The sequence below is a fragment of the Psittacula echo genome (assembly GCF_963264785.1).
Source record: "Psittacula echo genome assembly, chromosome: 6".
In the NCBI taxonomy this organism is placed as follows: Eukaryota; Metazoa; Chordata; class Aves; order Psittaciformes; family Psittacidae; genus Psittacula; species Psittacula echo.
The window spans coordinates 62,857,190-62,873,453 of record NC_137743.1 but is presented as its reverse complement, the minus strand read 5'-3'; the positions used below and the strand labels follow the sequence as shown (position 1 = coordinate 62,873,453).

The window sequence follows — 16,264 nt, the reverse complement described above, 5'->3', positions numbered from 1 at the left end:
GTAGTTTGTCAGATGCAGTTGTGCATAGGATTGAGTTAAACTGTGATATGTTCTTACCACTGTTTATTAAAAATATCTCTCTGAAATTCTTTTTACCATCAGATTTTTTTTTCAAAAATAGAAAAGCTTTTTGCTCTTCATGAAATGTGAAACTACTTGACGTATCAGCACTGCAACAAAAAATACAAAGTCTGTTAAATGTATACAGCCTCCATACATGCTCTCCTCCAGCACTACAAATTTCCTAATAAGTTAGGGCTCAAACAAACCAATGGGTTATCTTCAACTGTCTCCTTACCTGTAACCTGATTTAGTCACACAAATTCTACATTTGAAAGAAAATTAATAATTTTTGGCCAATTTTTTTGAGTTTTGTTTTGTTGGGTTTTTTCCAGATTTTTCACTTATCATTATTGATGAGTGTCATCACACTCAAAAGGAAGGTGTCTACAACAACATAATGCGACGTTACTTAAAAGAAAAAAAGAAGAACAGGAAGCTGGCAAAAGAAAACAAACCACTGATCCCACAGCCTCAGATTCTGGGACTTACAGCCTCACCTGGTGTAGGAGGTGCAACATCCTATTCCAAAGCTGAAGAACATATTCTGAAAGTAAACAGCCCTCACACTTACAAACCATGAAAGAGATTGTCTTGTTCAAGTAAAACTTTTAAAGTCAGTGTTAGTCTCCAAATATATAAGCTGATTTATCTTTTTCATGTGTACATGGGAGTTCAGCTCACACTATAGAGCAAATTGACCCACTACAAACTAAAGAAAATCCATGTACAAATAAAGATTACAGGGAAGTAGGATTATTGGAAAGGAAAGTAAAAATATTGTCTCACTAGAAAAAGAAATCTCAAGATCAGAGGTAAGAAAGGCAAAAAAATGTGAGGTTTTAGTTAATAAAATCTTATTTTTCCACTGATGGATTAGAACTTGCTGTGTATTCCTAAATCCTAGGGAGAACACAGTGTTTTATATCTGTATATCTAGCGTGACTAAACTGGGCTTTGGCTGCAAGAAAGTGAAAAACAAAGTTGAATACTTAAGCAAGCAGAAACCACTTGTGAGGTGCAGGTAGTACACAAATGTGTTTCTTTACAGCAGTTAGTTACAGAGAGGGGAGTATTGTGTACTTGCATAAATACCTGATTGGAGATAATTGGTTATATTCTATGCTTAAAGAAACTGTTTTAATTGAAATTCAGCAGATTTATGTTGATAATACAAAAGCAGAGTTTAGCCCAGTACTTCAGTGAAAACTTCCGACTAGCAGATTGCACAAGAACAGGATGTGATATTGAATAGGTAGGCCTGTAAGAAGCTTTTAAGTTGTATGGGTGAAGATAGAATTGTGAAGTATTTTGAGACAAAAACTTTCTGGCAATGGAAAAAATAGAGAATTCCTTTTCATCATCTCTGAAATCTCAATGATAGGCTATTGGGGTTTGGATTGAAATAAATTTAATCTGAATACACAAACTCAAATAGATAACTACTGCTGAAGACATTAAAAGGTTGCCTTCCAGACTTCTTTTTCTGTTTTCTCTGCTCATAACAATTTTAAGGTTTCCCATTATTGCTTTAGACTTAGTGACAGAAATGTATGTATTTACTTCTCAGAAGAGATCAAAAGCAAGAGAAGTCCAGTTTAGTTGGGCAGTTAGCAAAAACATTTCCTCCATCTTTTCCAAGAAGGATAATTCAAAATTAGTTTCTACTCTCCTGACCAGCTCTTACTTTTACAACTACTCACTAACATTTTTTTTTTCTATTTCATTATTGATTTTATTTGTTTTGTACTCCAAAATCTGCTTTTCCAAAGTATTGATGGCATATTTTCTTTTTCAAAATACCTGGCTTGTACCCTGATCTACAATCTTTTTTCCTGTGTGCAAGGATCACTTTTGGCCTAAAAAGTGACTTGTTCAGCTTATCTCGAATGCTTTTCAAAGATTTGGCCTTTCTTATGATGGTAGGGTCTGAATCCAATTTTTGTAGGAAGAAAATAAAGTTATATAAACCCCAATATTTAAATGAGAAGCTCTGCTGCATTAATTCATTAGATGTTTTAGTAGTTTTCATTGGATGTTTAAAGAAATAACACTGTGTTTTCTCTCAGATCTGTGCCAATCTTGATGCATGTAGAATCATGACTGCTGAAGAGCATGCCTCCCAACTGAAGAATCAGGTGAAGGAACCTTTTAAGAAGACTGTGATTGCAGATGACAAAAAAAGGGTATGGGTTTTTTCAAACAAATCACTGTTCTATTGCCCTTTAAAAGTGTGCTGTACAGTATTAAAACCTTTTGGCTAATGCTCTTTTTCTAGAGATTTATGGTGCTAATAGTGCTAATTTTAATATGTGTGTATTTATCTGCTGCTTTCCTCTGTATGGCAAAGTACAGTAAAGTGAAATAGAACTGGTTTTTTACTTTTGTGAGTTATATTTTTGAGGTATCTGGTCAAAAGACTTTCTGAACCATAGCTGAAATGCTTGCACTGGAGTAATATTACATTCTCAAAAAAAAAAGAAAAAGAAAGTTGTTTCACAGTATCATCTTTGTAATATCCTGAACTATTTATTTCCATAACTCTAAGTGCACACAACAACCTTAGGTTTAATGTTTTAAAAAATTGCTCTGTGTGGTACTAGCGAGTGTTTTTGTTGCCAGAAGATGCTTACTTACTCTAGTGATCAATGTATTTCTAGGATCCATTTAGAGAGAGAATAACTGAGATCATGACAGAGATTCAAAACTATTGCCAGCTTCATCCAAAATCTGAGTTTGGAACTCAGCCATATGAACAGTGGGTGATCAGAGAAGAGAAAAAAGGTAACTGCATAGCAAAAATATCCCAGCTTTGGATTTCTTTGGGCCATCCTATACACAGGCATGGGTTTGTATTTTTTGTTCACTTTTAGCTGCAAAAGAAGAAAAACGCAAGGAACGTGTCTGTGCAGAACACCTGAAGAAATACAATGATGCTCTCCAGATAAATGATACCATCCGAATGGTAGATGCATACAATCACCTGAATAACTTTTATAAGGATGAGAAAAGTAAGAAGACAGTAAGGAGTGATGATGATGATGATGCACCAGCAGTATCAAAACAGGATGAAACAGATTTATTTCTAATAGGTTTATTTCATGGTAAGTTAGACATCCATTGTGATATTTAATATTTGAAATCCATAGATTATGCATTAACATGATTTTCATGGGTCCATTAATTATTACATCCTAGAAGTTGCCATGTTGTTTATTATGACAGTATCTGATGTTCCAGTTCATACAATATGGAGTACATTATACAATATAGTGTGATCATATCCCAGCATGTAGTAGTTCTTCAGCTTTGGCCCAAGGGCACTTTATTTTTGCTGAAAGAGTATTTGCTGATCATAAGGAAAAACTATTCTCTAATTTTCTCCAGTAAAGTGTCCCTGAGGACATTCTGATAGATACATTGAACATGTATTCCAGTAGACACTCTAGAGGGGCAAAATGTTGAGTAAATGGAATATAAAAGTAATGAAATTACACCTTTTATCCAATCCTTTCTGCCAAGCTTTGTTTGTTTATATACTAAGAGATGGGAGTGATGGTCCTGTGTAAGTTTCAGGCAAACAGCAATTAGTGAGAGAATTAAACAGAGGATTAAATTGCAAATACCAAAATTAATTGCTCTTTGTTCATACCGTTCAGACCTCTGAACTAGGATTCATTTATTCCTTCACACAGGAATCTTTTTTTGCCTGTTTTTCCCCTTACTGCCTTTCCAAGGAGGAAGAAGTAGACAAGTTTGCTCCCCTTCCCTACAGCTCCTGGGCAGTACAAAGGAAAATAGATTTTCCTATAGCATGTACCCCAGCTTCATGTATCCTATGAACTACAAATTTAGAATCCCATTGTTAAAAAATTCAGAAAATGTTAAAAAAAATCTTTCAGAAAAATAGATTAGCTTAAATAATGTCATCGTGGTTTTTAATGACTCTTCATACCTGTCTTAAGCTAGAAAATTAATTCTATCCCAGCTGAAACCAGGACATTAGATTGCTTTCATTTCTGAAGGAAAATGAAATTCAAGGAACCTGATACTGAAAATTAATATTTTTTTAATTATTATTTTTTATTTTACCACTGAAGGTGCCAGGAGTAGCTTTTTAGAATATCTAAAACTTCTCTTTCCAGCTTTAGAGTGGAGTTAATCTTTGGGTGATAAACTCGCTGCAGCCCTTGGTATGTTTAACTAAGGGGGCATCATGGGAATTTGTTACATCTGCCTACTTTTTGTATGTATTCATATGTTTGATTACATTCTAAAACATGATAAGAATGTAGTTAGAAAGCCACAGCCTAAGTGGCGTAGTAGTTTGTGATACATTGACTACCACTGCATTGGTACTACTACACCTTCCACTACCAGGTTGCTCAAAGCTCCGTTCAATCTGGCCTTGAACACTTCCAGTGATGAGGCATCCAACAGTTTCTCTGGGCAACCTGTTCCAGTAACTCACCACCCTCACAGTAAAGAATGTCTTCGTAATATCTAACCTAAATCTACCCTCCTTCAGTTTGAAGCCATCATTCATTTAACATTTCACTGAGCATATAGAAATGCCTTTAAAAAGCGCAATACTAGTACCAGTGTGCCCATCCTGGTGTCTATTACATTGCATGCTTCTAGTGAGGATTCCTATTTCAGTGAATGTCCCAAGGAGAATTTATGCATAAATTTATAAAAACATTATCAGCTCTGAGGGCTGTGCATATTAATCTGTTTCCCCTTGAAAAACTTCCTGTTATTTTAAAACTGCTTTGCAGAAATTTTAAGTTGTGATTTAGCTCTTTAACGTACTCTGCACACATAACTCTGTGCCACTTCTGTTGTGTAGACGGTGTTTTTTGCTTATTTTTACCATGAAATATAGATCAAGTGTATGTTTAAAAGTTAATGGTGATTTATTTTGATTGATTAGTGTATTTTTAATAAATGTAAACATACTTGGAAAAATAATTGGTGTGCCACTGCTCTTCAAACTGGATGTGAATTAGCCATGCTGTGAGTTGTATAGAAAGCTGCTCTTTCCCTTGTTCGTTTTTGGGTTTTTTTCCCTAGAGCTGTTATTTTACATGGTTACTTTTCCTTAATTTATGTCTGCTATTTTTAAAGCAAAAAAGAAACAGCTGAAAGAGTTGGCTAGAATGCCAGAATATGAAAATGAGAAGCTAACACAGTTGCGAAACACTTTAATGGAGGAGTTCACGAAGACTGAGACACCTAGAGGAATTATTTTCACAAAGACCCGGCTAAGTGCCTTTGCTCTATTCCAGTGGATTAAGGATAACCCAAAATTTGAAGAAGTGGGAATTAAGGCCCATTATCTTATTGGTGCTGGACATAACAGTGAAATGAAACCCATGACTCAGGTACAGAACTATGCACTACAGCATTAAAATCTTGTACATGATTTGAGAAAATAACTTAGTTTAGTACTAGAAAGCAGACTGAGGTTTGGAACCCTAGAGAGTTCTGGTTTCATACCTGCCAGCAATTTACTTTCATAATCCTCAGGATAGATCAAAAACAATGTCAGAGCAATTCTCTTTCTACAACAAACAAGTTTTTTGGTTTTGGATTGTATGGCAATAGGAGAAACAGACATTTCCTAGAGGAGTATGTAGTCAAAAAGGACAGGAGTTGTAATGAGGCATGGGAAGAAGTGAACAAAATTGCAGTAGCAAAAATGCAATAGCTAAATGAGATTATATTTACCAGGACAACAGTAATTCAAATTATATTTAGTCCCTACATTGAAAAAAATTACAATGTTGATTATGCGTGTCTTTTTCTGATACCATGGCTTAACCAACTTACACTAGTTTATATGTATGCTTTACACTGACACATAATCATTGAAAGAGTATTTGCTAAAATTTTCCATGAAAATATCCCAATTGATCACTCAACAGTCCATCTAGTACCATTGTGTTGATTTCATATACAATATCTCTGTTATGATTTATACTTCCAGATTAAACCTTTCCAAAACAAAATACGTCAGTATCCTAAAACCTCTTTACTATTCTGCTTTTTACTGCACATAAAATTGCAACCTCAGCATTTAAGCAAAAATGGTGTGTTTTACTGCTGGTTCCATTTCCTTCAGCTGTTCTGAATTCAAAAAAGAGTTAAGAATTGTTCTCTCAACGTTTCTTGTTTTCTATTAAAATTTTATATTCAATTTGTGCACCACATTGCACAAACAAAACCATAGCCTGTACAATTTGAAATTGAATATAGCAAACAGGAAGTTCCTGTCCTATGCTCAAGCTTCTTTGAAATATCCAACTAATTCATAAGTCTGTGTTTTGGATGCTTTATTTTTCAAGTGTATAATTTTCTGTGTTTTTTATTCTGCCCAGATCAATAAATTACAGTCCCCATTTATTATGGGGAATTTTAAGTATTTTGGAACTTGACTTGAAAATGCTGAAGTCTGTACTTCAAACTGAAATTACCGAAGTGTTAGAAATCCAGAATCTCTGAATAAGTACTTAAAGAATTCAAAAATGATAGAGCAACTACATTATCAAAACTCCTAGTGCCTATGAAATAGGATACAAATCTCTAAGCTTGGTTACCCTAGAAAGATTGGCTTCTGCTCCCTTATCCCTCAAAAAAGACACTGAACACCTCTTACATTCATAGGAACTCTGTGTTTGTGATCTTGAAAGATGCTTAAATGCAGTTGTTGAAGCCAGTTGATGTTTGGCACTCCACTTTGAAATGATTGAACTATATTCCTTAAACCTCCTAATTAGAATAAACTGACAGAAACTAAAACTGAAAGTTAATGTACTGAGTTTTAGTTTGTTTTTTTCATGTACAGAATGAGCAACGGGAAGTTATTGATAAATTCCGAGGTGGAAATTTGAATTTACTTATTGCTACTACTGTAGCTGAGGAAGGCCTAGACATCAAAGAGTGTAACATTGTTATTCGCTACGGCCTCGTCACCAATGAAATTGCTATGGTGCAGGTATGAGTTTACAGATAACTTCTTTTTTTGAAGTGCTTTTCTGCTTGGAATATGCAAGTGGTAAATCATATACCTGGGGTTTGGAGATAACTTTGAAACACTTCCATGCTAAAAGAAAAAATACTTTTGCAACAAGGTTCATTTCCAGTTGCTATCCTCAGTTTGTATGCAGTATAACATTTGCCTCCATGTGTAATGGTAAAACATCCATTTAAATCTCTCTCTTAATAGAAAAGGTATGAAAATATGATCACGAGACTGGTTGATGTAAAAGAAATTTGTACCACCACCAACAAAAGGAAATAATTGCATATCAGAATACCATTTTTTCCATGTTCTCACTAGATTTGTGAACACAAATATTTATATATTTAAGATTTAAGTGTATGTTTACTTTTTGGTGACAAAATATAGTTTCTGCTTTGCAAAATGCTATGCTAATTACAAACCTCCTGAGTATTATTTTCACAGATATCTTTGATAATGCAGAAACAGTATGTGTTATTCACTGATTCTTTATCTGTCTGAGGGAAGTGGAAGAAAGTCCTCTGTGGGAACACTGCATTAGGAATAGTACATGTCTTGCCTTACAAAACTAGGAAGACATGTTGTGTGGTGATGTTGTGCTGTTTATGTTTCATTCCTTGCAAATTGCAGGCTCGTGGTCGAGCTCGAGCTGATGAGAGCACCTATGCACTTGTGGCTTCGAGTGGCTCAGGGGCTGTTGAACGTGAAGATGTTAATATTTTCCGTGAGAAAATGATGTATAAAGCCATTCAGCATGTCCAGAAGATGCCACAGGAGGAGTATTTAAAGAAGGTATTTACTGCAAGTCTGCGCTTTCCCTTTAAAGAAGAGTGATTTATATTGTAAGAAGTACTTTCTATTTGAAATCTATTTAGGGGAGGAAAATTTAAAATAATATTAGTTACTACATATTGCCTTGAATGCTTTGCCAATACTTGTTTTATAATTTACGTTTTCTGGGCCTTTAGAAAAGTATGCTTTTCCATTGGTAAAGGTGGAAACACATAAGTCAGGAAAACAGACTAGAAGTCATGTTGTTAATGAACTGGGTAAAATAACTGAAAAAGCAAACTATTACTATCGTTCCACCAGAATATTACAGTGCTCTCACTGATCTGTTTCTAGATTCAGAATTTCCAGTGTCAAAGTATAGTGGAAAAAGAAATGAAGGCAAAGAGACATCAGCACAAGACATACAAGAAAAATCCTTCACTGATAACATTCTTATGCAAAAATTGCCACAAGCTGGTATGTTCTGGGGAAGACATACGAGTTATTGAAAACATGCATCATGTCAGTGTGAAAAGAGATTTCCAGTAAGTGTTTATGAACTACTTCATCTCTTTCCAAGAGAAACAGATTTTCTTTTCAGCAGAGCTGCACAGGGCCTGTAACCCTCTAGGCCCTGTGAGGGAAAAAAAAGAATATTCCAATATTGTCAAGTCCCAGGCTCTGTGGAGTTTAAAGTTACTGAGTTTGAAGGAAATGTTAATTCTTACCCCTGATTTCAAGGTTGTCCTGGTTTTGGTTGGGATAGAGTAAATTCTTTTCTTAGTAGGTGGTGCAGTGCCATGTTTTGGATTTAGTATGAGAATAATGCTGATAATGCACTGCTCTTTTAGTTGTTACCAAGTAGTGCTTACTCTGAAGTCAAGGACTTCTTAATTTCCCATGCTCTGCCAGTGAGGAGGGGCACAAGAAGCCAGGAGGGAGCATAGCCTGACCTGAACTAGCCAAAGGGGTATTACATATCTTAGAACATCATGCTCAGCATATAAACTTGTGGAGTTGGCCAGAAGGGACAGATCACTGCTTGGGGATGGGCTGGGTATTGGTCAGCGGGTAGTGAGCAATTGTATTGTGCACCACTTGGGTTTCTTGGGGTTTATTCCTGCCCTTTTTTCTTTTACTATAATAATAATAATTGACTTTATTAAATTGTACTAATCTCAACCCGTGGAGTTTGCCTTTTTCCAACTCCCCTCCCCAGCCCACCCAGCGCTGGAGGGCAGTGAGCAAGGGCTGCATGGTACTTAGTTGCCAGCTGGGGTTAAACCACTACAGCAGAGTTTGAAACTTTGGAAAAGAATACAGGGTCTGTGGTAATATTAAGTAGGTCACTTATTGTATAATATAGTATGTATTCCACAGTGTAACTAACCAAAGGTGAGTACCAGTTAACCACACACTTATACCAGTAACAGGCCCAGCATAAGAGTTTGACTATAACCAGTGACTCAAGCAGCATATCAGCCACAAGCTGTGCATTGACAGTTGTATTTTTATAGGATGTGCGTACTGGTGACATACCTCTTTTAGTTCTTCCAGTGTTCTTGCTTCTTAGCTCCACTGCAAGAAATGCAGTCCAGTTTGGTAAACATTTGTGCTAAACTGTTTTAACTTTTCCGTGCCATGATGGCAGGAGGTGACTTTCTCTTACCACCTATAATGGACATTTAGAGTACAAGAAAATGTTTTAATTCAACTTCAATTGCATTTGCATACTGTGGGAAATTTGTAATGGGTAGTGTATATTACAGATCACTCATGCTTTATTAATTGTCTGACACCATCCTACCAAGTTACTGCCCTCTAAAGTTTTAGTTTCTTTGAGACGTAACTGGTCTTTTACAAAAATTTGTAAAGATTTTGTGTCTTTGTGAAGAGCTATGAGAAATTAGTACCCATATGTTGAAAAAATTAAAATTGAGCTGCAGCCCTAAACATTAAACTTTTACCAGATTTTTACCATGAAATTGTCTTGCCAGCTTAACGTTGCCCATCAATTCAGACTACAGGGTAATAATTCTTACAGTCTCTCTGCACAGGCTAGTAGTAACCCTCAAGACCAAGTACTCTAAACTAAATGATACAAGAATGTGCTAGATCAATCCCTGGTTATAACAGAGCCTGCTGCTCCTACTTGAGGGTGTATAAGGGTGGGTGCAGCTCCTGAAATGCTACAAAAGGAGGCATGGAAGACACCTGTATTTCACTGTTACATAGGAGCATGAAAGGACCTTGCATCCTTCCATCTCCTGAATGTTCACAGCAGTCAGAGTTTATGACCTTTTATGTTTCATATGTGACTTCAGCAATTGTAGTCACTATTTAAGTCCATATGTAGCAGCGAATCTGATGCACGCTGTCTGTTTTTCAGAAGTCTTTACCATACAAGAGAAAATAAGACGCTGCAAGATAAAAATGCTGATTACCAGACAAATGGAGAAGTTATATGTAAAGATTGTGGACAAGTGAGTAAAAACTTACTTTCATACTTTTATGGTGGTGGTGTTGTCTGTATCTATTTTTGCCTAATGATCTGGTGTATTTTATCTGAAATGTAATTTTCATATACTTGTAGGCTTGGGGAAATATGATGGTTCACCATGGTCTTGACCTGCCTTGTCTAAAGATTATAAATTTTGTGATTGTGTTTGAAGACAAGAAGACAAGAAAAGAAATTTTTAAGAAATGGAGAGAGCTGCCCATCAAGTTCCCTGGTTTTGATTACGCAGCTCATTGTCCTTCAAGTGATGAAGATTAAGTACTTAAAATGAAAATTAAAAGCCCTTCTTCAACTTTTCGCTTCCTGCTGATTAGAAGCTCCTTTGTCCCATAAGAAGTGCTGCATCACATACTGTGAAAGCCCCTGGGCCTGAGGAAACTGTCTTGAAGAGATAAAAAAAACCCAAGGAAGAAGGACGAAGTCACATGGCTTTTGTCTGCACTCAGAATTGCTCTGGTACTCCATGGAACAAATTCCCATCTCTAATCACTACAGTCAATCAAGGGGTGACAACACTGTCAGAAGTGTGTTAGGTGACCTGTTGTCAAGCATAGACCATAGGACAGATATCATGAGATGTGCCATGGTGATCGTTGTCTGTTTTTCTTCCTGCTATAACCCTTTTGAAGATAAAGTGTTTCAAAAGAGAAGCTGTGTTAAAAGATTAGGTGTTATTTCTGCATCAGTGTTACTTCATCAGCGTTTTCATGACTGAGTTCTTCCCCTCTTATCTTTAGCTGTAAGCTCATACGTTTTGACAGACTAAAACTAAGTTTCTGTTAAAAGATATTTCAAAATATCAAGCCCTTAACCTGACTTGAAATTGATTATTTTACTGTCCAGGAAGCACAATGCTAAGTGACTTTGTGTGTTACTTTAATTGGATTGTTAAACTGACTATATAATGAGGTATGTATTTTTTTCAATAAATTAATGTAATGATTAGCCTTTGGCAACTGTGGTACTGTTTATTCTCTTTCACTGTAAGTATTTTGACAATAATACTACCACAGTTTCACCCTAGAAATTTAAAGGATAGTGGTATTCCAACTGTAAAAATAGCATAATGTGTCTCCATATTTATTTCATTGACAGATTTCCCTTTCCCCCTATTTGCAAGTAAGATATTGGAGAGTGGAAAGAAGGTCTGTTTGTTGTTATAACAGTCAGCTTTGCAAATTCAGGGTAAAGTGGTATGTTTATGAGCATGAACATGTAAATACTTCAGTAGCCCCAGGTAAAATTTCTAAGTTAACAACATAGCTGAAAAGTATATCCCAGCAAAAAAGAATCTTATTATGGCTAGATCTGTAATTGCTCTACATTTTTAAAAGGAACACTTTCTTAAAGTCAGATTTCATTTCATGTTTGCAACAGGACCAGATTTTGGGGGTGGGTGGGGTTTTCTTTATATTTCTGGCTTTGTTTCGGTGGGGGGGATCTAATTTCTGACTGCGAATCGAAGAGCAGCACATTTCAGATGTCATCAATCTGATACAGGCTGATACACTATGAAATGAAACAAATATGCATGCTGATGAGTTTTCAATCTAGCAGTCTTGTAGATTAGAAGTCACTAAAATTACAGAAATGGTAGCTGGTTTATAGGTTGAAATTATTCCATAACAGTGATTTATACCAATAATTACCTTTGGACTGTAAAAAGAAATCAGGTGTGTTGAGAGTTAAGAGATTATATATGCAAAGATGTTTCAAGACACAGCAATTTCACAGATATTTTTGAACAATACAACTAATTCACAAAGGCCACTGGGAGACAAGGAGTGTAAACAGTTTGTAATGTATGTGGTTTATATTTGTGTATATCTTTTTATAATGCTCTTATCTTTATGTATTGTGCAGGGCAGAACAAATATGAAATCGTTACCAATTTATTTATTCAGCATTAGATACTTAGTTAAAAAACTTAAACCATTCCCCTCATCTATTTTTCTTAGAAACTAAGTTATTCTCTCTTGTATTGTAACACTTTTGCTTAATACTGAAGCTTTTGGCTGCTTCTGGAATCTGATGATTTTGCATTAATTTCTGGGCAAATGTTACACCTTTTACACATTGATCTAAGAATCTATTTTAAAATGTCGGAGATCACACATGATTGTAATTCAAGATGTAATTTGCTCATATGCATAGTGCTATCAAATATACTAAAAATTCATTATTAGCATAGTCTCTCTTGGTAAATAATCATCATCCAGATCATCTCTGGATTTCTGTATTAATTAGTTGCTATAGTTATGTAACTTAATCACTGTACATAGCATTTTCAGGAGTCTGAAGTAATTTCTTCAGCACTTTAAAAGAAGTGTAAAACCCTGGTTGAAAGATTATATTGTTACATAGGTTTCTGCTGGGTCCTCAATCAAATAATATTCTGTGCGGAGTAGATTTTCTGATATCTGAGCTTTTGACACTTCCCTTTATTTGAAGGAACAAGAGCATATGCAGCTGGATTTCTCTTCTATATTTAAGTGCAACAGGGTTGTATCACAAACATGCCTAGTCTTCTTGTAGTTCACTAGTGTGCTGCTGGTACCCTCCCAGTTCCTAGTGTGACTCAGCCACATTATCACCAAGGCTTAAAGAGTGTTTGCACAATCTCACTTCAGCATAATGCATTATGAACCTCAAATGAATCCTTCTGGTGTGTAGGATAAGGAATTTCCACTTCAAGTTATTGTCTCTGAATGGGGTTGTAAAGCATGCCTATATTGTTCATGCAGGAAGTATGAAGTTGTAAAAAACAAGCTAAATTTCCATGTTTTATCTGCTAGTTACTTTTGCATTTATTGCCTTTATGGACCCAAAGTCCTCCAGGGAGTGTGGCAAATCCTGATTGTATTTTCTACTTACAGCTTTTATTTGTTCACAAATGTGGAAAGAAGAAAAACTATTACTTGCTGGGAATTTGTCTAGCTATGTGTATGGCTACTTAAGAACTGGTTAAGCTTTAGTTACATTTTCATTATTTTATCAACTTTTGTTCTGATGTCATGCACAACTGATATCTGTAAATCTTCATGGCGTCATCTATGACATGTAAATACCGAGTAACCTTAGAGTAGTTGCATAACTGGTTGGATAGTTGCTGTACAAACTATGTTTATCTGTTAATGTATGTGTTATCTGTTCCATAATTTTTTCATTTCTCCAACTGATTCACCATTTTTCTAACTTCGTTACACGTTTATTTCTATCTTACATTATGGAGTTCTAATGTTGCAGGAGTTAGGAAAAGCTTTGGCTGTTGAAAGAATTGCTGTTTGTTTATTCACTGGTGCTAGTATAAACAGTCCAGAGAAGGGGGTTCAGGTGTTAGGAGCAATAGATATACAGAATTTGCCAGGTAAATTTTGCTTTGCTTCTAAGGCTGCAATCTTTGTTAATCTTACTACAGCACATGCCTAAATAATTAGACTACCAAATTAAAAAAAAAAAAAACCAAACAAAACAAAAAAAAAAAACCAACAAACAAAAAAAAAAAAAAACCAACAAACCATAGTATGCAGTGTATAGTAAGTAAAGTCTTTTCGATCATGTGAGTTTGAAGCATTTCCTTTGAGGCATTCTTTAAGTATGCATTCATTAGAGGAAGCTGCAGATTTGGAATTGAAAAGTAGCCTGATCAAAACCTCCATTTGCAATTTTGTGATGTTCTGGTTGTCAGAAATAGCCAATGTTGGTAGGAAAAAAATCTATTTCTCTGAACTGTGTATTGAAAATACATATGGCAGCACAGAATGCTAGGAAATAAGTAACTGTTTGGAAATATGAATGAGAAGCACGAGTTACATGGGGAAAAATAATTTGTCACAATCCTTTTCTGTTTTGGGAATTCTGAGTAGCTGCAGTTTATCTTGTTAGGAACCTATTGTTTTTGAGCTCAGTTCTGCTCTTCATATACAGTGTATCAGGAACAATGTATTTTAGCCTTTTCAGCTCTTTTTACTTACATGGCTTGTGTCAACAGAATGGATCGTACTCAGAAACATTATAATTCGTACTTTGTTGTTGTGACAAGAACTAAGGAGAGAGGGAAACTGGGTTTATGGGAAAACAAGGCATGTTTCATATCACTTTTTCAGACAGTTGATTTTAATATCTTTTCAAAAATCCCCCCACCAAGCCTAATATAATATAAGGAGTGTTGCCAAAACACTGCCCTGATGAGCTGCTGCCTCACTAAGGCTGGCGTAATGGTTAGGGTTCAAATTCCAGCCCATACTGTTAGGCTAAGGTGATAACTTGACTATCTTTGTTGGTAATACACTGAGGTTTATTTCTCTGTAAAACATTGGTCAAACTTCTGCTGGACAGTTTCATGTGACAGGGAACCTATTTAATCTCATTTTTGATTTTCAAAAGAGCCAGAGGGGTTCTACTGAATTTCAGTCAGATTTGGGTACTTGGTCCTTGTTAACCTCTGAAAAATCATAGTCCCCGTGTCTGACTTCACACAGAGGCACCACCATTTTGCACTCCCTTCCTCACCCTCTTATTTTTCCTTTTTTGGTGTTAAGTACAGAAGAGAAATACAAAGCTAATGCAGGGAGAAAGGTGAGGTCATTCAGCAGACTCCACATGCAAAATAAGAATGCTGAAGCCCAACCTGCAACTTTGAGTTTGTGGTCTCTAAGTCTCATGTCAAATCTAGTGAATGTTCTGTTGGTTTATGGCCGCCTTTGATGATTGATATTTGCCACGTAGGCTGAGGCAGCAGCAAGGAGGAAGCTGAGCCTGGACTGGGGGTGTGGTTGGGCCTGGCTTCCCTGAGCAGGCTGTGGAGGCCAACCAGAGGAAGGCCCAGCACCGGGCACTGTCTCCCCTCTGGCATGGGCACCTTGTGTAATGACTGGGAAGCTACAGGCATTAAGTGGACAACAGGCTTTGTGCTGTAGCTTAGTTCAGCTGCTGCCATACCTGATGCCCTTCTGTACATAACACAAAGCCTGAACCCATGGCTGTGGGGCAGAACACCCTGCACAGGTCCTTGGTTGGTTGGTTTGTTGGCTGGCCCTTGGTTTCCTGCCAGCACATTGTAAGAATGAATACCTTGAAGAGTATGATACTGCCCCCCTCTTTGGTTTTGGGGTGTTTGTTTGCTTGTTTGGGGTTTTTTGTTGGTTGGTTGGTTTTTTTTCCTAATACATCTGAAATGCAGGGCCTAGACTCAGGCTCAGGTTAAGCATCTGAAAGAATGATACTGGCTCTGTGGCAGGAGGACTGGAAGGATTTCCTTTTTGAGACCATCCTTCTGAGACCTGGACATTGGTAATAAGTTATTGTGCATCGCAGGGCATGTGCAGATGTGCTAAACAGCATCCAACTTCACGGAGCGATGCCAGCAAGCCTGAAAGCATGGGCGGTGCTGGGGAACAGCAACGAGCGGTGAAGGAAGGAGCCGATCGCGCAGAGGGCTCCTGAAGGACCCAGCTACCTGCGGGATACGGGGCTATGCGGGGCAGGCTCTGTGGCGCTACCATCCCTAAGACATGGTGCCTCCTTTAACTGTTTTGTCTCTTTTCAGCCCGGATTGCGCCGCTACGGTGCGCACTGCCGCCAGGGGGCAGCGTGCCTGCTTCCCGCCGACCGTTAGTCTCCCCTCCCAGCCCGGCTGTTGCTCCCCCCTCATAAACCCCGCTGCCCCGGCTCGGGGGAGCGGCCTCCCCTTCGCCATCTTTCCCCGGGGCGGCTCCGAGGCACACCGGGAGTAAGGATACGTGGGTAAAGTCAGCCTAATGAGCACGGCATGCTGCTGCTTCCCTTCTGGAGCGATACTTCTCGCTGCAGAGGTATCTCTTATGTAACTTGACACTGCAGTCTCAACAGAAGTTTTCCCTGTTTTCAGTTGACCTCATTTCAATGAGCTA

At 37.1% G+C, this 16,264-nt stretch overlaps 2 protein-coding genes across 3 annotated transcripts in view; both read left to right on the top strand.

The window, feature by feature from the left end:
- The window catches only part of IFIH1 (interferon induced with helicase C domain 1), a gene marked incomplete at its 5' end in the record, with an annotated part of 30,979 nt that extends 19,718 nt beyond the window's left edge, over positions 1–11,261 (top strand). Inside the window, 10 exons of one of the 2 annotated variants that reach the window (XR_013957227.1) lie at positions 396–613; positions 2,130–2,246; positions 2,721–2,844; positions 2,934–3,164; positions 5,188–5,444; positions 6,908–7,057; positions 7,715–7,876; positions 8,210–8,332; positions 10,245–10,338; positions 10,449–10,584. Coding sequence is in view for 1 of the 2 variants with exons in the window: in XM_080621513.1 (XP_080477639.1) it covers positions 396–613; positions 2,130–2,246; positions 2,721–2,844; positions 2,934–3,164; positions 5,188–5,444; positions 6,908–7,057; positions 7,715–7,876; positions 8,210–8,400; positions 10,245–10,338; positions 10,449–10,631 (1,727 nt within the window). Of the gene's footprint in view, positions 1–395; positions 614–2,129; positions 2,247–2,720; positions 2,845–2,933; positions 3,165–5,187; positions 5,445–6,907; positions 7,058–7,714; positions 7,877–8,209; positions 8,401–10,244; positions 10,339–10,448 lie in introns of both variants that reach the window. The other variant, XM_080621513.1, reaches the window with a different exon arrangement.
- A 4,471-nt stretch (positions 11,262–15,732) lies between these two features.
- The window catches only part of LOC308223272 (prolyl endopeptidase FAP-like), a gene marked incomplete at its 5' end in the record, with an annotated part of 41,762 nt that continues 41,230 nt past the window's right edge, over positions 15,733–16,264 (top strand). Inside the window, 2 exons of the mRNA XM_080622027.1 lie at positions 15,733–15,782; positions 15,922–15,985. Of these exons, the coding sequence (XP_080478153.1) occupies positions 15,733–15,782; positions 15,922–15,985 (114 nt within the window). The remainder of the gene's footprint in view (positions 15,783–15,921; positions 15,986–16,264) is intronic.